The 23,289-nt window shown below is 36.6% G+C and overlaps 2 protein-coding genes across 5 annotated transcripts; both read right to left on the bottom strand.

The window, feature by feature from the left end:
• Nucleotides 1–813: 813 nt before the first annotated feature.
• Nucleotides 814–8,320, bottom strand: EER4 (Transcription initiation factor TFIID subunit A). Of its 2 annotated transcripts, none has more exons than XM_007024547.3 (9): nt 7,391–8,320; nt 6,212–6,418; nt 4,118–4,726; nt 3,933–4,007; nt 3,261–3,339; nt 2,713–2,774; nt 2,327–2,362; nt 2,049–2,224; nt 814–1,210 (listed from the first exon to the last, which is right to left on the bottom strand). In XM_007024547.3, exons 1-9 carry the CDS (start codon nt 8,150–8,152, stop codon nt 1,201–1,203), a joined length of 2,016 nt encoding a protein of 671 aa, XP_007024609.3. In that variant the 5' UTR covers nt 8,153–8,320; the 3' UTR covers nt 814–1,200. The 2 variants fall into 2 exon arrangements, with proteins under 2 accessions (XP_007024609.3, XP_088663904.1); XM_088807778.1 differs by having other exon boundaries at nt 1,976–2,224; nt 7,391–8,318.
• A 1,498-nt stretch (nt 8,321–9,818) lies between these two features.
• Nucleotides 9,819–23,183, bottom strand: LOC18596208 (B-block binding subunit of TFIIIC). Of its 3 annotated transcripts, none has more exons than XM_018123380.2 (17): nt 22,594–23,183; nt 21,656–22,055; nt 21,508–21,579; nt 21,279–21,341; nt 20,409–20,618; nt 19,007–19,606; nt 18,135–18,890; nt 16,712–16,993; nt 16,094–16,249; nt 15,472–15,905; nt 14,613–15,078; nt 14,063–14,392; nt 12,657–13,422; nt 12,476–12,534; nt 11,636–12,112; nt 10,789–10,827; nt 9,819–10,232 (listed from the first exon to the last, which is right to left on the bottom strand). In XM_018123380.2, the coding sequence occupies exons 1-17, from the start codon at nt 22,932–22,934 to the stop codon at nt 10,047–10,049; spliced, it is 5,637 nt and encodes a 1,878-aa protein (XP_017978869.2). In that variant the 5' UTR covers nt 22,935–23,183; the 3' UTR covers nt 9,819–10,046. The 3 variants fall into 3 exon arrangements, with proteins under 3 accessions (XP_017978869.2, XP_017978870.2, XP_088663460.1); XM_018123381.2 differs by having other exon boundaries at nt 14,063–14,389; XM_088807334.1 differs by lacking the exons at nt 16,712–16,993; nt 18,135–18,890; nt 19,007–19,606; ... (3 more) ...; nt 21,656–22,055; nt 22,594–23,183 and having other exon boundaries at nt 15,472–15,861; nt 16,094–16,235.
• Between the last annotated feature and the right edge of the window lie 106 nt (nt 23,184–23,289).

Here is a 23,289-nt window from a genome sequence, read left to right as displayed (position 1 = left end):
CCGACATGAATGGAATGATGTTTAGTTTGACACGGAAATGAATTAAGATTTGATTTTAAGGTTCATAAGATTTCGTAAGGCAGTTAGATTAATGATGATTTTTCGTTTTTTATTAAGGAATTTAGAATTGAGTTATTTCCTCTCATTAACTCTCCAATTTTATTCTTGCTTTGTCTAGTGCCTATGCATTCCAGTCCTGTTTAATATTATAAAATCCATTTTTGTTGTAACTCGGGCATGTTTAATATGCATTTTTGTCTAGTATGCAGAGACGAAAAGAGCTTAGAGGCCTAGGCCACCATTTTTGTTGTAACTCGGGCCAGGCAATAAGGCAGGGTGTGTTTCTGGAGAATTTGATTGAATGGATTAATATAATAATCAATTTATTTACTTTTTAAGCTCATTGTTGTTTTTGAAAAGTTATGATTGGAGAACATTGTTAAAAAGAAACATGGAAAGTGAAACAAATTCAGCTATGAAAATCCACTCCTTGCCTGGAATATCATGCATGGCAAGCTTTGTCTTGTTTCCGTGGAAGTTGGAACCTCATTACAGGAATCAAAACAGAAAATTGCCCGCACATTGAGTCACATGGAACTGCAACTCTAATCCTTCCCAAATCACAGGGAAACATCGTGGCAGGTTGTGACAATTACAAATAAATAAAAAAACTGCTTCTTTCTTATACTTGTTACTTTCCAGGCTTTATAAAAAGAAAAAGTGTTTGGTATATTAACTAGCATTTTAACATCTAAAGATGTAATGAACAGAGCTCCACGCCCGTAGATGAAGACATGTTGCAAGAATGGACCATTCAATGAAAAGAATTTAACCTAACAAATCAATCACTGAAACAACGTGCTTAGACAGCCTAGTAGTTTATAGTATCTAGAAATCAAATGGGGCAACAAGTAAAATCAGGGAAAAATATAATTTTCAAATAAATAATAAAGAAGAATACAACGCGCACCCATCCAAGCTCTATGATGCCACCCAAGGCAGAAAAGCTTAGACTGGGGAACAAACTCTCCTTATGGCTCCCATCCATATAGTCTTGCTCACCTCAAAAATCATGAATAGAAAATGATAAATTAGATGGTCAAATGGTGTGATCTTTTCCACAACTTGATCCATGCCTCTGATACTTACCAAATAATTACAGCTTTTGCTTTTGTCAATCTACTACAACTTAAGCTTCAGTTACCATAACCTGCATAGGAGGCAGTTGACAATGTCAGTTGATTTAGTATGAAAAGGGGAATGAAAACTTACATTGAGTAAATGCCACTAACAAGACCTCAAGGAACATAGTATGATCTAGATAGCATTGAACTGGGTTCTGGGGAAGTCCAGCAGCCAGACAAGATTAAGAAAGATATCACCTATTTTAAAATTGAAGTAACTTTTTTGATGTAATTGCCAAGCTAAAAATTTTTTTTTTTTAAATGTGAAACTAAATAAAGGCTCCAATATAAAAGCTGCAGTCAAGTAGTGACAATGAAGCTTTGCAGCCGAATAAACTAAAAATGAGTGGAAGGGACAAATCAACGACTTTTAAAGTTCTTAAGTTTCAGGGAAGAACATTTTGGGATAAAATATGAATTTAAATGATAAGAGGATTGTTAATATGCAATCTTTATCCAGCTAATTAGACTAAAGGATGACACTAGTGTGACTTTAGTAATTATGCAAGCATCTTGTCATGATTACAGCAATGAAATGATTCATATTACATCCTTGCAAAATGATAGAAAAAGGCATGTTGGATTTGATTCTTCAGATCATAACCCTACCATGCGGAGAATGAATCTCATCGATACAAAGATAATAGGCATGTGATATATTCTGGCATGGATTTTTATAAGCTCAAGATACAGCATAGATGAGTAAACAAGAAAGTAATACCTATCTGGACAGTGACAAATGAGAGAGGAGAGACACTAAATCATTAGTGAAAGTGAATCATCTTGCTCACCTACACTGTCCAGAAAGCCATACACATTGACTTTGGGTCCAAATTATGAATGACAACTTCTGCACATCAATACCGAGTTATTTGCTGGAGCATTTGTGAACCAGCTGCTTGTGATACCAACTGCTCAGAACTTGGTGAAGGTCTCATTAAATGGTTTGCACCAACTGGGTTGCCAAGCCCTTGTCGTATCATTTCTTTAGGATTATTTGCAGTTGTTTCAGGCTGTGATGATTCCATCAGTGCCCGGATCTAATCAAGTAATTTGCATAAAAGGAAAAGTTTTAATGCTTTAGGAGATACCTTAGGAGAGTTGGACACAGATTATACTTTTGTACTGAAAATTTAACTCACCATATCAAGACGCTGCTTGTGGAGGTCACTTGATAACTGCATGTTTTAGAATCAGGATTCAGATTCATCAATTGTATTGTTTATTATGTTGCACATTATCAAAGATTTCCATATAAAATGAAAGATGCTTATGCTAATAACAACAGTACAAATGCTACAGAGAAGATAGCTCAAAATAGTTCAATTTAACAGGCACAGGAAAATATAAAATGAAAAAGATTAATATTGACAGAATAGATTTTAACAATCATAGGTATGTGTTAAACTAAAGAGTTACTAAATAAGCACAAACGACCCTGAAAAGGAAATTTGAATTCACATGCATAAAGTCAAGATTCTAAGACATTTTGTACACTGACTCAAAAATGACAAACAGAAATCCTTACAGGTCTTGTTTGGTTCCGCTCTTCACTTGAAAATCCTGGAATAGTCAAACGCCAGTTTTTCTCTGTACAAAATCCCATGTAAAACATTTGTTACAGCTCCATTAGCTTCTCTTAAAATTAAAGTAAGAAGAAACTATAGTGGGCTAGCTTATGCAGACACAATATCTAAAACTTTTTGGAACACTGCACTATTGTCAATATAGCAATGCATAATACACACAAGATAAGAAATGCATAGGAAACCACTCTTGACAGAAAATAAATTATACATAAATTATAGTAAGTTCAGAAATTGTACTGACAGCCAGCAACGGGATATATTTAGTTGCTATTGTAAGCTTAGACTTCTTTTTTGTTTCTTGTAAGAAAGTGCAAAGCAACTTTCAAACAAATTATACATTGTCATTGAGTATGCCAACTTCAAATAATAAAAAACTAGACTATTCCTCCCCACAAGATAACAAATATAAGCACTAATGGAATATCCATTGTATCCTCACATCAATAAAGAACACTTCCAAAGAAATGTAAAATAATGCAGCACAAACCTAAGTGTAGCAAGAGATCTTTGGACTCTAATGTTGATGATTTCCGATGCTTTGCCAAACTGCATGCAAATGTAGTCACCTGAAAATGAGTGAAAGGATGTGAGTTTTAAACCAAGAAGACTATTACTTAACTGCTGATCAAAGGTACCCAGAACGAGGTAGGAAACAGTGAAGAATAAGAAGAAAGATTGAAAGAAAGAAATAAAAAAAGACAATACAACAGTACACAGGGGCAATTTAATCATATAGGCTACAAGTAATGGCAAGATAGCACTACCTGACAGAAAAGCTAAAATTCTTTAACAAAGTAACGGGTTATACCAATTAAAATGCTCTTTTCCCACTCTAAAATGTAGTTACTACAAAAATCAAATGACTTAAATAAACACGTCTTCCAAACCATCCACTCTGAGCCCAAAACATTCAATTTCTCTTGCTAAGCACAAGAGGAAGAATTTCATGTAGTTTTAAAAAATATATATTCTAGCTAAATTTAACATAAAACAGCTCCGTAATGCTAACAGTATTTATATTACAACAGCTCAGACTCTGACATTATTTATATTATGATTTGTGGTCTATTGCCACCTGAAGCTAAAAAATATGAGTGGCACATGCACATACCCACCACCCCAAACACAGAAAGGCAATATCAGCAAGGTAAAGCCTTACAGAGTCTATGAAGTCATCAGCAATCTCCAGAAGTAGATCTTCAACTTCTGGTTCCAGCTTGCCTTGCGAATCAACCTGCGCACAGCCAAAAGATGAATGTCACAATTTATCACAAAATAAAGAAGAAAATCATTGGAAACTAACAGAGGAAGAATGAAAGACACACAGTTAAAAGCAGGAAAAACCTGTGAAACCAGATCCTGTATCTTTCTCTTTCCAAGAAGTTGATTGGTTGCCTCAGTTCCTTGGCTCGAACTTCCCCCAGGTGTGGTTGTACCAGATGCAGTTGCATCAGGCTGTGATCCTGTCAAACTCAGAGATTTCTGGCCTGCAGGTCCGGGCATCCTTGGAGACTGCTGCTGTTGAGGCTGATGCAATGGTGGCTGTTGTGGTTGTAATTGTTGCAGAGGTTGTTGTTGTAGCTGATGCTGCTGCTGTTGCTGTTGTTGTTGTTGTTGTTGTTGCTGCTGCTGATGTTGCTGTGGTTGCTGCATTTGAGAATGTCCCATCTGTGACTGCTGTTGTACCAACTGAGACAATTGTTGAGAGTTCAAGGCCATAGAATTTTGGTGCAACTGAGGAGAAGACGAAGCCAGTTGCTGCGGCAAGAGGACCTGTGACTGCCGCTGAAGGCGGAATGAAGGTGAGCCTGGACCAGATATTGATGGCATTTGCTTCAACCACTGTTGCTGCAAGAGAGAGTTCTGCATCATACCCGGTTGTCCACTCTGAGCCAGCCCAGATAACTGAGGGTTTATAAATGCCTGGGAAGATGTTCTTGGTAAGCTTTGAACCTGTGTTTTACAGAGGGCACACCGCAGACTGAGATCATGTACACAACTTAATTGGAAGACGTGCATTAAAACCACATAAACAAAACCTCTTAAATATTGCCTACCCCCAGAAAATTTTCATCAAAGGTGGCAATTGCGTAACAAGACAGGTTCATTACAAAAAAAACCCAAGAAATGAGATAACATAATATATTTGGTTTTACTTTAGCTCTATTTACAGACCTAAATAGCAGGCCATGGGTAAATTTTGCATCCATTCCCAGTATAGCAAATTCAAAATAAAAACATTCTAAACTAGTACAATATAATGACTACACGCCAAAAGATGTGCAACCATTCATCCACACTCGCATTTCTTGGTGGATAAATGCAAAATCTGTCTAAACATCTTAGATAAGATCTAATTCTGCCAAGGTGCACTATGAAAAAGGTTTATCAAATGATATAAATGGCTGTTTATTCACAAAAACATCATTGATAAGATTCTAATTCTGCCGAGGTGCACTATGGAAAAATGTTTATCAAACAATAAGAATGGCCGTTTTTTCTCAAAAACATCTTAAACAAGATTCTAATTCTGCCAAGGTGCCTTATGAAAAAAGTTTATCAAACAATATGAATGGCTATTTGTTTACAAAACCATGCCACTAATTTCCAAGTCTTCATCAGCAGACAAGATACCAAATAATGATGAAGTCCATCCCCTTTTCATGAAACACATTAAAATGATCTTTTATAATGTATAGAACAAAAAATTCAGATGACTGTCATGAATAGTGCCAACCATCCAGTTCCATGAAATACAACTGAAGATCTCACTTTTCATTAAAAAATAGTGGAGTATGTCTCACAGGTCATTCAAATAACCTACAAGGCATAATGACTTGATAAAAAATAAAAGTATTGTTTGCACAAGATGTTAAATAATTATTAACAGTACTCATTGCACTTAACTAACAGTTAGTTAAACCCAGCTTGGAATAACCACAAAAATTTTTTTCCATAGTGCATTAAAGGAGATATATAATTTCCATTTCACTTATTAGGTATTAATCTATACATACTACAGAAAGAATAGACAACCTAAGGCTGCACATTACCAATTATAACAATACATAATTAAAACTTTTCTTGATCTAGTCCGATCAGACATAAGCCAAAGCATGGTAAACTTATGTTCACCGAAAACTAAAGAGCATTGCAATGTAAAAGAACTCTAGTTGTTCGAATTTGACATCAATGGAATTGAAGTCCCGAAATTGCATCACAGCTTAAAGAGTCCACAAAAACAAACGGTAAGTTCTATATTAATGCAAACTTTAACATCTATACTCATAGATAAACTAGACAAATTCCTCCTACACAGACAATGATTTCTCAAATTAAACAATTAAAATAGAAAGAAGATAGAAAAGAAAAAGTGTTTAGTTCACGAAATCCATTGAGGGAAAGAGCTCAGCAAAGCAGCCTCAGAAGAAACAATACCTGAGGAGATGTGAGTTGAGTTTGTTGTGATAATTGCTGCCTCATCTGTCCCTGATTTATCCGATGTTGAGCATAAAGATTTCCATTAGCCCTCAGTTGTGAGCTCAAATTCATCATCCCCATTGCCTGCATCCCTTGCAAAGATTGCCCAGTGGGGTTTCCTGGATGAAACTGAGACCCTTGCACCAAGCCAGCCTTCTGCCTCGGCTACATCAAAATCCTCAAATGAATTTAGAAAAGAATAATCATTTCTATAAGCAAGGAAAATAAAATTAGTTAGAAACATTATCTATCAAGCCCTAACTAGTAATCTGTTCTGCAATAATCAGATTATTAATACCATTAAAATTGCTCTGAAGCAAGAAAGGATATTGGACAAAATATATCCTTTAATAACTCCAGAGTGCTTAAAGAGCAGAGCAATGCAATTGTTACTTTTAAAAAAGCAAGGAAAGTAATCCATAAGTACCAATTATACTTGACTTATGGAGACACTGACCAACAATAACCATCAACTAGGTAAAGAATAAACTTACAAAAAATCTAGGTAAAGACTATCTTTTGGAAATAAATAGAAACATCATCGATCATTAATGAATTCCAACTCTAGCTAACAGTAAGATCTCAAGTACAAAATTTTGACTTACCTAAATTATTTATTAAAATGCAGAATTCCATTCAAATTTCCCCATGCCCCCCAACACAAAGGGAGGAAAAAGAAGAAAGGAGACAAATAACACTGAAAAAATGCAGATTGCACCTTGAAATCACATTTATCACAAAAAATTTATTCAGGTCACACTGCATAAACCCCTAGAGTTGTTCTGAGATATTAATTCTTTTAGTAACTCGTTACTTCTATAACATAAAATCAATATAAAAAACTTGCATCCAAAATGGAGAAAATACTGTAAAAAAAAAAAAAATCATCAAAGCAAGTAACAACTCGTTCATTTCACTCCCAAACTAGTAATCAAAGTTGCAATTACATAATTTTAAACAACCTCCCCACTCTCAAGCTAAAAGAAAAAAAAGGACAAAAAAACTATAGATATGATGATTTCAAAAACAAATTCATTAAAAATTATACTTCTAAACACTAAAATCAACAAAAGGAAATGCCTTTAAAGGCTAGAAAATCCAATTTTTTCCCAAAAGCGAATCGAAAAAGATTCATACCGAAGCTAAAAGCTGAGGCTGCAAACTCAACTGAGCAGCAGCAGCTGCAGCTGCACCACTGAGCATAGGCAAATGACCACTTTGCCCAATCAAAGCTGACCTTGGTAAATTGGGATTGCTTATCTGTTGAATCTGCTGGTTCTGTTGCTGGTTAGCTTGAATTGAAGCTGACCCACCAAAATTCATTTGCCCATATAACCCTGCTTGTTGTCTTAAAACGGTGCCGTACTGAGACTGTTGCTGTTGTTGCTGCTGCTGCTGGCTTTGCTGCTGCTGTTGTTGTTGGAGTGGGTTAAGGCGTGAAAAAGATGGGGATCTCTGAAGGGTTTGTTGGATTTGGAAATTGGATAAAGCTGCAACATTTTGTTGCGTTTGTTGCTGTTGTAAAAGTTGTTGTTGTTGTTGCTGTTGTTGTTGGGAAAGAGGAGGGAGAGGTGGAGACGAAATTTGCGAGATTTGCTGTTGGTGCTGGTGATGGTGCTGTTGCTGTTGTAAATTTTGCTGCGGGTTTTGCAGTGAAGGGTCAATGGAAGGCGAAGGAGGAGGGATTTGAGGAGAAGGGTTGTTACTTTGAGGTAGAATTGAGGAAGTAGTTGAGGGAGTTTGTGTTAACGTAGTCGTCGCCGATGCTGTCGGAGGTGGTGGTGTTGGTGTTGGGTTAATATTTGTCGTCGCCGATGATGATGGCGGTGTCGCTGTTGATGATGATGGGTCCATCATCATGGGATTCGGAGAGGCTGATGAAGATGCAGTTTCAGCCATGCCCTGCTCTTTTCTTTTTTCTTTCTTTTTTCTTTTGGGGTGAATTTCTGATCGAATTGCTAATCCATGGTGGAGTCCGAATTTTATTTTTCTTTTTTAATTTTCCTAGAGGTGAAATTTGCAGGAGAGTTTTATTAGAGAGAGGAGGTTTGAAGAGAGGGAATCTGGACCGTGCACGTCAGCAGAAGGGAGGGGGGAGCTGGGGCATTGTTGGGTTGGCACGTGTGGAATCTAGTTGGCAGAAGAAGTCAGAAGTCAAAAACATGTGGCTTGGTTAGATTGAGCAACAGCAAAGTACTTACGTACCCGAGTTTTTGTGTCTGTCGACACACTCAACAGTCTATACACGGACTAGGTATCTAGGCCGGTCGTTTTTATGGAATTTTTGCATCATCTCACTGCTCATTCCTTTCAAGCTTAAACCAAAAAAAAACATAGTATTTCCTTTTCTTTCTTCCTATTGTCTTATCGAGAAGGGGTTTAGCGATTCTGAATTTTCTCAACTTTGTTGATGGAGAAACACTTCTTTTAATGCTGATTCTGAATCTGATGCTACAGTCGTTGGCTTGTACAAGCTTTTCCAACAGCAATGCAGAGCTCATTCAGCTTCATACTTTATTTTATGCCAGCAGCATTTGAAACAAGGCTTCAGCTGTTGCAGCTCGCTTGCCGGTTTTGTTTTTTACTTGACTTTGAACGCTATGAACTATTGCTGAAAAATATGGAAGCGGGTGCATCAATCCTCCAGCATTGTCTGACTTTTGGGGAATTTTCCTTCATTCCTCTCCCAACTTTTTGATGGATTATTTATAATATTTCAAGACAAACAGTTTGCATTAAAGAGCAAATGATTGTTATCCATGGACTGTCAACGATTATAAACATGCCGCCCAATATCTTTTAAAGCCGAATGGTTAAATAAGTGAATTGTTGAAGATATTTCTATTGTTATAAATGGTGTTTTGTTTTTCATTCTCTTGCTTTTAACATATAGCAATCTGTATTTGACACTGTGACGAGACCAACTCATGATCAAGCGGTTAGTCCCCAAGTTAACCATCTGGATATGATTATACCACCACTTCATGCAACGATTTATCTGTCGCCCCCACAATCATGAATTGTGCAAAGTCGATCAAAATATTATGTAAAACTCACAATTATAAAATGATGAGTCTATATGATTAGATAATTGTAAGCAAAAGTGCTCCCTCCTAGAGAAAAGTTAAAGTTCAAGGGAAATCGCTAGCATCTACTCAAAAGTTCACAGGTCATGCGCCCTGGACTAAACATCAAGAGTACTTGAAAGTCTCATTTATGCATCGGTTCATACACTTGGAAGATTCCTTCCTTGTAAGCAAGTAATCTCACAGCAATTCCTATGCCTTTTTTTACGCAATGACATATACTTGACTTCACTAACAATAATGGCTTTCCAGCAATAGAAGTTAGAGCATCAATAGTAGCTAACTGGAGAGAGAGGAGGAGCAGAAGAGCAAAAGGCAATGTTATGCAGGTTTGACAAACAAAACCTTTAATACCCACATATATAGCTTGCTAAAGGTTGGGACATTGCTGACAGCTCCATGCCATTGCAAGCTTATGAGATATATGCCATATTGATTGCAATCTTTTCCCTGCATAGTCAACAATGTAGGCTACATACTATCTGTAAACAAGAACGATGGCATAAACGTAGTTGTACACAAATTCCCAGCTGACGCTAAAATCTCTATTCAGTATGTAACTTGTAGATTCAAGATAAGTTACTCCTATTCAGCATTGTTTAGAGTACAGCTGCTTCAATGGGATGACAAGCAAACCAAATTTCAGCTTCTAACTGCAGCTCTGGACCTATGGCATATAATATTTACACAAAACAAAAAAAGCATTCCTACAGTAAAAATGTACTTGTAGGATTTGCAAAGAAATGTTTGCGAAACACCAACTTTGATTTTCTACAGCTATTCCCAAGAAGGGTCGCCAAAAGGGCAGGAGGACCACTATCTGTCATTTGAAGCATCTTCTTCACCATGAGGTGTTTATCCCATATCATTAATTCCAGCAACTTTCTACAGCTCTGCAGAAAGTTTAGAGATGCACATCAGAGAGAATTCAAGTCAAAAAGTAGGTTAAATCATTAGATAAGCATAATGAGGTAAAAACTACCGGTTGTAAGCATACCAGAATGGACTCATTACACCATTAACAGATTAATGAGCACACTTATATATCTATAAATTTATACTATTTTCTCATTATATTTTCCTTTTCTTTCTCCCCTTTTTTTGTGTGTGTTGGGGGACAGTATCCATCCTAGGATCCTACTTTACTGAGACCATGACTTGGTAACTTATCTAGCAAATATGAAAAAGAAAAACAAGAAAAGAAAAAAATTGCAGCTCTGTGTTGGCACTTCCTAGTTCTCATCATTCACATTTGTGAGTTACAGGCAGAAAAAAGTCAGATAAAACCGTGCAGAATATTTTTTTCCAAACACCTAATTCATTTTTTATATGATGATATCAATTAAGCATTTTGCCCATCCTAGCCATCAGGGTTGATGCAAGACATTCAGCCTAAAGGCTACAAACTTCCATCTTCACCCTCAAGAAAAGGAAAGTACAACAGCATACCTGGGGGTTTAATACATCCATTCGGCAGATAATATCCTCCTGATTCAATGATTGGAGAGGAAAAAGAAAAAGAAAGTCAGAAATGCATATGAAAAAAACACATTTTGTTAATACTTCACCTCGACAAGCCAAACTACCACGAATGAGAGTCTTACCCAAGCACTGGGCAAACCACCCAGAAGTGGGGTTGTGCAACAGAATAGTTCAAATTTAAAAGAAAAAGCCAAAACAAATTGAATCTTTGAATCTTAATGTTTGTTTTGGCTTTGATTCAACAATGAAAAAAATCAATCAGTTTAGTTTTCAGTTCAAGGTTTGTTATTTAATGTCTGAATTAGTCCAAACCAAAACCGAATTGAAGTCATCATTCATTTAAATGTTTAATTTACCCAGTCTAAAATTTGAAATTGACCTTATCTTTTAAAAAAGGAATTCAAATGGATAGGCTCAAAATAATCATTGCAAATTTGAAAGCCATTTAAAAATTAAAAAAACTGAGAAATACCTTATCAAACCAAACTGTTAAATTTCATATTGGTATAGTTTTACAATTTAGAAATAGAATATTTCAATTCGGTTCAAAATTTTTCTGAACATGAACTAAACCAAACTGAATTCATGACTTGCAAAAACTATCCAAAGTTCTTATGCAATTTAAAACAGTTTGCTGAATGCATTAAAAAGGTCCCCTTTTTGTAAATTAAAAGTTCTAAAAAGTCAGTCAAGTCACTTCAAATGCAGAAATTCTTGTTCATTACTTGCTTTCTAAAGACCATGGCATTCCTCTTTTTGTGAAATTAAAGGTTCTAAACATCAGTAATAGAATTGTCTGCAGAAAAGTCTGTACCTCTGATATCCCAGGATTTTGCATCACAATACCAAGAACACGGCGGATAAGTCCATTGTAGACCATCCTGTTTATGGTCCCATCTGCATTTATCCAAGGCAATATAGGCACCAATGGTTCACCTAAAGAAGGCTTATAAGTTTCATGCTCATTATCCCCTTCTGATGAACCAACTTTACCTGCCATGTAGCTCTCATTCACATTGCTAGTAGGAGTTTCCTTCGAAGATAAGGCATGCTCTTCAGGAAGATTAAGAATAGTAACTTTGTGCACATCACCAACAGATACACTTCCCGATAAGTTAGCAGTATCAAGACTCTGATTTTCTTGCTGAAGGATCAAGTTGCTATCATCCTTTCCTTGGGACGTTAATGGTGAAGGTGGTTTATGATCTTGATGGAAACAAGGACTTGAAGCAAGAAAATACTTAGAATGATATAAAGCATCAACAACACGAACAGTTTCATAACCATTGACCTGTATGAAAGCCATCACCACATCAGTGCACAACAGTTTGGTAATGGAAAAGTTAAAAATCGTGTCTAATGCTTTGATGACCAAAGTATAAACTACCAAGCCATGCTTTTCTCTTCCTCTTTTGTCCCAAAAGGAGCAAAAAACTGCTTTCCAACAGAAATAAATACAAATGAATTGCCGAAATTTTTTGTTTTAGCCTATTCAAGTGTGACTGCTGGAACATAACTATTAATAATTTAAGACCTGTTCCAAAATAACCCATCCCTTGCACCATTGGCAAGAAGGCCAAAGAGCAAATACATATTTGAGAAAAGTATTCCACATTAGACAGAATGAATATTCCCAATGGTTAATTATAACAACCTTCAAAGCTCTTCCAAACGCTTGGAGCGTATCAATGATGATTTCAGGCGTCATTTCTCCTGCAGAGGAACATCTCAAAACACTCAATGAACTGGGATTTACATAGATATATCATCTTTTCCCAAATATGAAGAGGAATTGCAAGTACAAACATATCCATACACAACCAAAAATAAAATACCTGGCAAATTGACAATACTATAAACATCTTCTATGCTCAAACCTTGGTCACCAGCCTTCTGAATTTCAGCACAAACAGCCTTGATGATCTCAGGATAAAAGTGACTGCTTTGCCCTTCATCAGAAGGTTTTGACAAGAGATGCTCAGCATAACTAGCCATAGCTTCCCAAGGTGACTCACTAGACTTGGAGGCTATGATGACATTACTTCCCAACTGAAGCATTTCCTTCATATAGTCAGAATTAGTTGAACTAATGTTAACCTTCTGACTTGTGGTTTCATCATTGCCGAATGCAAGGGTGCAAGTCTCCTCATCGTTAAACAATTCTAAAGCGTTAGCTGTGGAAACTGTTGAGCTATACACAGATACCATTATACCAGGAAAACCCTTTTCTCGTCGTGAAACAAATTCACCTTCTGCTATGGATTTTAATTTCTTAGCCTTATCAGCATCACATAATTCACTATCCTCAGCCCTACATTTTAAGCTTCTCAAGTCTTCAGCTTCTCCAACACCTTCATCAGGTAAGGATGGGGAAACAGAAAGTTCACCAGAAGAAACCAGAGAAAATAAATGGAAAATATCACCACATTGCAAATCTTCAGTAAGATTAATCCCCCCTTGCATAAGATCTTTTTCTCTTTGATGAAGCCAAGCAGAAAAATTAGCTGCTCTCTTTCCTGTATTCCGAGGAAATGGAGACTTAGAAATACTGTGCAAGAACTGTTGAGAAAGTACAAAAGGTTGGCCGCAAGTACCGCCAATCTGCCAAAAGTTGAAGGAAATTCAGAGTCAAGATTCAAAAAGGGGTAAACAGAGGGATGCAACTGGGTTAGTAGCAGCACAGAGGAGAGAAGATCAGAAAAATGCAGTTGAAAGAAGCTGGCATGGTGGCACCAAGTAAAGGGCAAGCAAGGCAAAGTCATCTGAGACAGTTTGACCATGCGAAAAGGAGACAATCACTTTATCTAGAGCACAATAGCAAAAGTTGAATTATTAATATCACAGTTGCCATCAAAGACAAGTAGAGCAGAACAAAGCACACCAACATGACACCTTTTTCCTCAATTAATAAGATATAAAATACAACCTGACCTGCTCACCAGCTTTGCTGCTTGAGCTACAGGCGACAGATGAAGGTATAGCCCTATAAATTTAAACAGTAAAATGGTGCCAAAAGCACCAACTACTAAGACTCCAAGGATATCTTCTTGAACATCAGAAGATTTTGACTGAAATGAAGCATAACTCTATAGAAATTGATGAGTGCAGATGTTCATTGCATCCTTATGCATCTTATTCCATGGTATGAAAAAATCGCTCTTTGACCTAAGTCCAGAAACAGTATGCAAATTGCATAGATTCCAACAACTTAAAAACATAGAAAAAAGATACGGCTATTTACCATAATTTTTCTATCTCTAAGGTAGCTAAAAGCTGCAAAAAGATCATGCTCTGAATAACGCCGCAAAGTTTCTGCGAGCAAATTTGGAAATGGTGCTGCTGTAGATGTGCTCAGGAAAACAAGCTTAAATAGTTCAACAGCATTAGAAACAGCCAAAGATTCATGTACTTGTCTGCCAACACCATGTCCTATGTTCCAAAGCTTAACTAACTTTTGATGAAAGCGATGGTGTCTTGAGCTTTGAATAGAGCTTTTAAGTTGCCCAGCACCAGTCCCCATATCCTCACCTAGGGTAGTTTGTGAAACCATTTCAGGTCCCTGTAGATTCTGCTAGGGGACAAAAAAAAAAAAAACACAACAATTTCAGCTATCCAGCTTCCAAGAGTACTTTAAAGCAAGATAGTTATAATCTACCAAATATTGGGAAACACTTCATGTTGATGGAAATTCAATAAAACCTTTTCAACTGCAATAAATATTATGAAATGTTGGGAGCATTAATGGAATAGAACATAAAAGATGTTAGCCCTAAAGATGGGTCAGGAATTACATAATCCTCTGAATTCATGTTCATATTCGACCACTCAGCAGATACAGATCCAACCCTTTTAGAGGCCTCCAATTTAGCTATCTGTTTAAACCGAAGAACATCCTCCAAAGCCCTCCTTATCTTTCTGTCATCAAAATCATCCCATCTTTCTTCCTCAAAGCCTGCATCTTCACCATGTTCAATGCCACTGGAGAACTCAACTGATGAAGATCGGACAAGAAATCCGCAATCATTATTGTTGAATGCCCTATTTTGGTTTTTCTCAAGATGTATCACATACCGTTCACTAAGCATATTGCATAGTTTCATTAATGCTTTCCTAAATTTTATACTTTTTTTAAGGGATGTCATTCTTCTTGCACAAGCACGAGGAGGTGCTGGAAGGCCAGCAATCGAAGTCCAATCTACACGGTGAAATTTTGCCCCTAGAGCAGCCCGGTATCTTGCATATTGGGTTACCAATTCCCTGGAAAGAAGATATTGATGTAAAAACTCAAGGAACAATAATGTACCCTAAGCAATTAACAAAATATACTGTTAACACCTTCCTCTTCTCAGTCACATGACTTAATATCTATCATCAAGTTGACCAGATGGACGACCACTAACTGCCGTATAAAAATGTTAAACAGAAGCAATAAATGAAGATCCTGAAATTACCCACCAAATGATGTAGTTATCAACCCATTTTATAAGTCAACTAAGTTCCTGCTAGCCAAGCATCATTAGATGGATATGAGTTACACAAGGACCAAAATTGACCATCCTTCCTATCTCCACTTTCTATTCAAGTTGTTAACTGAAGAGATATTCTCCAGGTGGATTTCCACAGTCTATAAAATATAGTACTACTGTTTACCTGTCTGCTTCATCTGTCCATGAGAATCTTTTCTTACGTGTAGGCTTCATTTTTGGAAAGGCATACTGGCTAATTAAGGAATAACAATCGTCATCTTCTTCAAGTGATCCTGGCTTATTCACAGCTTCAACATGATCAGCTTCCTGATGTGCTTGCAAGACCTCAGGTCCAACTGAAGAAGCTAAAGAATCGTTTTCTTTCATAGTGAATCCATCAATGCTATCAGGTAGTGCAGCAACTTTCTGTTCGTCCATTTGTATGGTTCTTGCATCAACTCTTGCACTCTCCACCAATTTCATCTTTGAAGATCTCTTTCTTTTCCGACCAGATGACTGTTTATTTCTTTCTAATTGATGCTGCTCCTCAATGCTATTTGGAAGACCCTGAAATCTATTAAGACGTTTTTGGTGCTTATCATAATACACACGAAGCACCTGTTGTAGAAATCGAAGGACACCATGTATCATTCCAACCAAAGCCAGAAAAAAGTGGGAGATAAAAGGAAAAATAATGGAATATAGGACTTGATTCTGTTTAAAGCAAACAAAACATTACAACTGATTGGTCACAAGAAGGGAATGGGGAGGAAACCTTATAACATTAGAGCAAAATAAAATCTAACCTGCTCTAAGGTCAGATTAAGATCCTTTGCAATCTTTTCACAGTCTTTGAATGAAAGCTTTTCATTTATATTATCCTTCAAAATTCGCTTTAGAAGCTGAGCACGCTGATCAGCTGTCATAACTCGAACTGAGGCCCATGACCGGTTAAGGAAAACCTGGAATAACAACTTTCTGAGAGCACTTTTACATTTCACATAGTAGGCAATAACAATGGTTATAGAGCAAGCAACAGTTTATATAACCTACAATGACACAAATTTATTAAAAAAAAGGCTTATAACCCATTCCAGCAATTTAACTAAGCTTAGAAGGGGGAAATTTTAAATCATCCACAAAAATTATAATACACACACACAGTGATACCTAAAGTGACAACTTAACTTAGTGTCAAATCGACTTGGTTTATCATTGTAAATTTTAAAAATGAGTTGAAGCCTAATCTAATCTGGTAAGAATCCCTTCCACATTCTCTACGTTTCTTCAATTTTTCTTTAACAGTCAATGTCTCCTATTCTTACAATCTATTCTTTCAACTAAGATTTTAAATTGTTAACCATTTTTATTTTTTCAATAACTAACCACACATGTTAGTCTGTATGGATCTGTCTAGTGCATACCTCATGAACAGCAGATCCAGGGAATGCATGCAAGGCAGCTCTTGGATCAGCAGCTGCATAACAATATTCCAAAGTTTTCCAATAGTCATCAACAGCTTCTTTACTTAACAAGATAAAATCATGCCTGATTCTAGGACGAAGATCAAAAGATCTAAAAGTAGATGTGGCAACCAATGACAGTGGTTCCTCTATGTAAGGTTTAAGCTCCATAGCATGAGTCAAATTGGCATGTGGGACCTTTACTCTGTTATCCGAACATTCACCTGGCACCAGCCGAATCAACTACATCATCAAATAAATTGTCAGCCAAAATAAAGCAGGACCACAGAGAGAAATTAATCAAAAAAGAATCTATACTGAACTAGCAATTCCAATTTTCAAAGAAAAATATCAATCAACAGGTATGCTCCCTAAGATACTGTCCTAATTTTGTGCAACAGATCAAATCATAAATGATAGTAAAGGCAAGATGGATTAAGGACAAAGTAGGAGGACAACTTAGATGGTTTAACCAACTACCAAGTGAAACATTTTTTTCTTGCAATCATATCACCTTAGATCAAGCTGTATGGTGAGAACAGGTTCATGTAAAAAACGCAACTACTTTGGGATTAAGGCTTGGTTGAATTGAAATAAATCAGATCATAATTTGATATAGCATGACTTTATTGGAATGAAACCAAATCTAAGTAAAATTTATTCCACGATATTATCACATTTCAGTTAAGCTTATTATATGAATACATTTACGAATGTTTGGATGCTCTAACAGTATTTCACATTCTAACAAGATATTATGAAGCACATTCCATCTTCTTTTCCAGCAACTAAAATAAAATTGGATGCAACTTATTGATTGAATTTAAATTCATATAAGACTGCTCAGATTGGATGTCAGCATAAATCCTTTATATATAAACAGATTCAAATCTGAATTCTGCTAATGCCTATCAAATTTTCCTATCATTATATTCCTCGTAACCTACATTCACAGAGACAACTACCAAGGCAAAAGACATTAAAAAAGGCAATTTTTCAAGTACATATTCAACTAATATAACAATTAACCACATTCATGTAATGACTATAAGAAAAAGCAGTCCTCTAGAGCAGCTAACATCATATTTCCTATAGAAGGCAAGAAAATATTTGTGACTTGTATATCTAAACGTCAAATGCTAAAAATTACATTCAATGGAGGACCAACAGCTTAAAATAGCCATCATTGTATTACAACAATGCCACTAATAGTCAACTACATAATAGGGTAGAATATGACATAGACTATTCATGTTCTAGAAAGAGGATCTCCAAAGAGAAAGCATGGTGAACCACATTAATGAAGGAAATGCACAACAGTTTCCAGAAGAATGAATTACTCTTACATAATGATCCTACTGCAAATCTGGCCAAGTAATTATACCTTCAAGCGCCGTAGGATGTCAATGAGCAATGAAAGTCTTCCAGTTGCCTGAGTATCCATGAGAAGCTTATACTCATGAATGGGAAGATCAGAAAGACAAAAGCCTTTCTTACACTTCTCAATCATATCATCAAACTTTAGAGTAGTTCCCACAATTTGCAAGAAAAGTTCGAGAGGAATGGCCTTGATGGCTGCTTCCAATGAAAACAAAATGCATGAGCCATGAAGATTTTTCTGATCATGCAGATGTTTCTCAAGTGATAAGGCACCATTCCATCCATGAGAACTATGCAAGAAACCCCATAAAAAACCATGTAGCAGCTTTGAGCGAACCATTTTTGCCATCACAAAACCATTAGCACGCATAGCTTCTGACTTAGAAGCTTTGGCATCTGAAATAACATGGCTCTGAGTTCTCTGGACACCATCTAATACAGCTACTGTATCATTGTTTTTCCACTTAGATGATCCATGGCCGCGGATTTGCATTTCAAATGATCTCAATCTGTCATGAATTTCACTAAGCAACTCTTGATGTAAACTTTCAACAGATGGGTGCAGAACCACCTGAGTAATACGGCTTCGCCCACAGTTCGTGACAACAGGCACATTGATGTGCATGCATTTGCAGTGCCCTTGTTGCTGAAGCTTCTTTAGCATTCGATCAACTGTCTTCCTGTCCATTTTTGTGCTCTTGTCCTTCTCAAGTTCCACAAGCCATCGATACAATTCAGGTCTTAATATGAACTTCTCATCCTGCATAAGAAATTAGAATAATGTTTGTATCTCTAGAATTATTAATATAAAGATAGGAAACGATGTTATTTTCCCAGTATAAGCCTTCAGTCTAGTGCTTGGCATAAAGCAAATACCTGCAAACGTTCGAGTATCCTCTGCTCTCTTCGAGCACCATCAGCAGTCAGAACTTGACATGCATATCTCTGACGTGAGCCAGAATCAGGAGGCTTCAACAAAGCACAACAGGTTGATTTTGATGGAGTAGGATGTATTTCACTCTCTGCACTCACTAAATCAAGCTCTGCATCAAAGGCAGTATTACTTTGTTCAGAGGGAAACTCTTGCATGTTGTCAGAATATACAACAATATGATTAGTTTCTCCGAGGGAGCCACAAGAGGTTTCAGTATGATTCTCCATATCATTCACTTTCATAGGAGTAGAAAAATTGCCTCCAGAAGTTGAAGGATCATACTCTATAAAGTTTTGGTTTGATCCCTCAGGAACTTCTGAATTGCCAACATCAAAATTAGAGATCTCATTTTCATCATGGGGATTTTTTGGTTTAATCAAAAATGCATTAGATGATTTAGGATTAGCATTCCCAGAAGTCCAAACTCGATATGCTGTAGTCTTTTTATGGCTTTCAGCTTGCAGGTGCATCCCAAACCTAGAGAACATGTTAAAGAATCGAGAATAGCTCCTTTTCTTATCAATCCCAAGCCTCTCACACACCTGCTTATGAACATGCAAAGTTACCAGTTAGGGTACAAAAGACATGCTTTTGCAGGATAATTCATGCAAAACCAGCCATTGAAAAGGCACAGAAAAGTAAAATTCTATAACTATACAAAAAATAAGATTAAAGTGTAAAAAGCAGCCTAATCAAAACCTGATAAAACTACAAAAGAGACAATTATTGCTATCTGCCAGTTACAGCATTATTCAGGCATACGTCAGTAGGGTGTAGTACATTGAAAACAGCATGCATTTTGGGATTGGGGGTGTCGGGGAGTCAATAATTCATTTTTTACTTCTTTTGGACAAATTAGCAGTAGAGGACTGGCCACAACAACAAGCATGTAACACATAATATACATGCATTTCAAGAGATTTAATCATCCATGTAGCATCCAACATGACAATACTACAATTAAGTTGAGCGCAACGCTACAGCTGATCAATTCCCTTATGGAAGAAAGAATCTTAATACAGTTGAACTAGGTGACAACCATATATTGAAGTGAATGTCTTCAACTAAGGCTGCAAAAGGAACAAGCTGTAAGAATTGCTAAGACTGATTGAATAACAAGTATGCCTATGTTTTTTCAATCCATTAACACCATGCATTACATATTCAAATTCATGACACAATAAAGCATGATTAGTAAATTTCTACAAGCCTTGATTTGCATTTGAAGACTCAATCTTCAGTTTGCAACAAATAATTGAGGAACTATCTCACGACAACAGAGCATCATAACTATTAAGATCAACACCGATATAATAAAGCAAAGTCAAGAAAATATATGCACACCGTCATCGCAGGCAAACCCTCAGATCCTTCAGCATCAACCATATCATAAATTTGATTATCAATCGGAAGCTCTACGATCTGGTCAACATTTCGAAGCGTCCTTCCAAACTTTAGCTGTTGCCCTTTGTCAAGATGATCATCAAACCCAAGAAGTTTTGGCTCAAAATTCTTTTCAGAAAACTTTTTCACCAACCGTAGGCAAAGCTCAACCTGGAGAAAATAGAAACATATTACAACATAAACAAGCACTTGTGCAGAAACAGACAGAATTACGCCCATGTAATGTAATCAGGAATTTTTGCATGATCTTATATGGAACTATTGACTACAAGCACCAGTATTAGCAATATAGGCCTAGAAAGAATGACCAAAGGCATGAAAAACTCACTTCAAAGTGATCTTACATTTTGTGTTAAAGGAAAACAAATCATTCTTCATAAAAGATGTGTAAGTGCTTAGTATGGCTTACTACATTGATTAAAGTCGTGAATATCAGCTAATTAGGGAATATATAAACAGGAATAGAAGCTAAAAAAAGGGAATAAAGCAAGCACAAAGTTGTAGTAAAGAAGGATTCAGCAGCTCCTTACCTGTTAGAGAATAGAACCAAATTCATTTACCATCAGCCCTACTTTAGGTTTGAAACTTACATTAGCCAAGTTGAGTATTTGATGATATATGTATAGAGAAATTTCATTTAAAAAAAAAAAAGAGGAAGAAGAGTTTGCTATAATATCTTTTTAAAAATCCTCACAAGATGTAAACCCATCAATACAACTCTTTTCTTGGGATTCATATTCAAGTAAAAGAAGAAAAAGTAAATTTGAAGTCTCGCAAGAGCATGAAGCAAGAACTAAACATTTACATCACCTTTTCGTTCACAACAGCTTGCAAATCCTCAACAAGACCAGCATCTTTTAACCTGCGATAGATCTGGGAACATATATGAAGGGCATGGTATGAGGAAGACAAATCCAAAAAACCATCAAAAAAGAGCAAAATGTGGTCTAAATAGAAATTACAATGAGCCCCCTCCCCCATCCCTTTTACAGGGAGGAAAGAGAGAGAGAGAAGAAAGAAGTGAATACAGCAGTCTTACATTTCTCCAGGCTTTATGGCCTGAGGATCTCGTATAACCCAGGTCTCGTTTAATATCTGAGACAACAAGAACCTTCAACAGAAGGAAAATCAGCACAATGGCACAAAATCAAATCCACGAATTTAACAACATTCTGAACATAATTGACCTTTCCATTGGCTTCTTCAAGTTTATCACAAACTGCTTTCATTGCTGGTAGATAATCATTCACGAGAACATTCTCTTTAACATTTTCTAAAGCAAAACCATCTTCATCTGGAACATTTTCATCCTCATACCCAAGATTCTCCACAGTTTGTTCCTCTTTGTTAATCTCAAATCTCTGTTGAGAGCCCAAACGCTTTGCATATCGATATAGGTATATCAAATTGGTCGTCACAGGTGAACTGTTTCTGGACTCCCCTTCAGTGCAAGGTTCTTTCTTCCTAACCACTGCCGGTTGCTTCACAATCAACCCTCTGCATTCAAGGTTCTTCAATATATAAAAGAAGTTCTTCCCTTCAATTCCAAATTCCTTGGCAAGCTGACTTTGTGTCACTCCATTTGTTCTGCAAGTACCATCTGTTAATAACCTATTTCACTTAATCATTGCTAGAATTGTGGTTCCAGAAAAAAGACAATGACACTTAAGATTTCACCAACCAAATTAACCTACCACTCTTATTTTCTAACCACGATATCCTAATCCCTAATTCAATAACAACTTGTAAAGTCCATGACAAGTAAATATGTCTGTCTGTGTATTTCCAGCAATTACCAGCCTTCCCGTCACTTGATCAATTATTCTCATGCTATATTTACCCATTAATTGTATTCTTTTAACAATCAGAACAACCACCTACGAATCACATGGCAAATTATCAAAATGTGTATATGAAGTTGCAATTCACTGACTTTAAGTTCCTCCGCGATTAATCAGAACAATATGCATAATTATTAGTTTGGCGTACACAATTTGAATGCAAAATTGTTTTACTAACCCAGGAATAAGTAAATTTTAGCGCCATTCTCGCAATTCATCACAAAAAAACACAAATAACTTCTAAAATTTTGAATAAAAAATCTAGATAATTAACGAAAGCAAACCTAGCTATAGCAAGCCTCTCAAGAGTGCGACGTTGCTGCGAGGAAATTTGAACATTTTCATCGTAAAGTCCAACGAAATTATTTCTAAGCTTTTCATCGGCTAAGATTTTAATTTCGAATTTCTCCGCGTCTTCGGCGCATTGAATCGAGTCATCGCTAGGGCTAAAAAACTCGGCGTTTCGTGCCTTGAAACGAAGAGTGGGAATGGAGAGGAGGTTTTTCCAAAGGGGGGATATGAGAGGAGGAGGGATGTCGAGTTTGGAGCAGAGAGAAGAGAGAGAAATGCCTCCTTGGCCGTGGAAGCAGATTTCTTCGAGAGCTGAGGTGATGATCGAGTCCATTTTTGGTCTATGGTGGTATCGGTTCCATCAAATTCTTTCTTTAATTTCGTCCGTTGAGAGCGAAATTTTGAAACGAGGTTGCTTTGAAGTCTTGAGAGATAAAGTGCTGTTTCACATTGACGAAAGAATAATAAGAACAGTAAAGAAAAACCACCGTTGGCTGGGGTTGTGTTCGCCGGAGACGGCGAGCAAGAACAGAGGTTGGACGGAGAGACACGGGCATACAGCACTATAAGAAGGAAGTTGGATAAAAAGAAAAATTGCTGAAAATAACGGAGGGAGAGAAAAATGGAGGCGGTAGGCTGGCCCGTGATCAAAAGATTTAAAAGTAATTGGGCTTACTCCATTTGTGATA

The sequence above is a fragment of the Theobroma cacao genome, chromosome 6 (genome assembly GCF_053813885.1).
Source record: "Theobroma cacao isolate CCN51 chromosome 6, ASM5381388v1, whole genome shotgun sequence".
Classification (NCBI taxonomy): Eukaryota; Viridiplantae; Streptophyta; class Magnoliopsida; order Malvales; family Malvaceae; genus Theobroma; species Theobroma cacao.
This window is presented reverse-complemented; position numbering and strand designations above follow the sequence as displayed.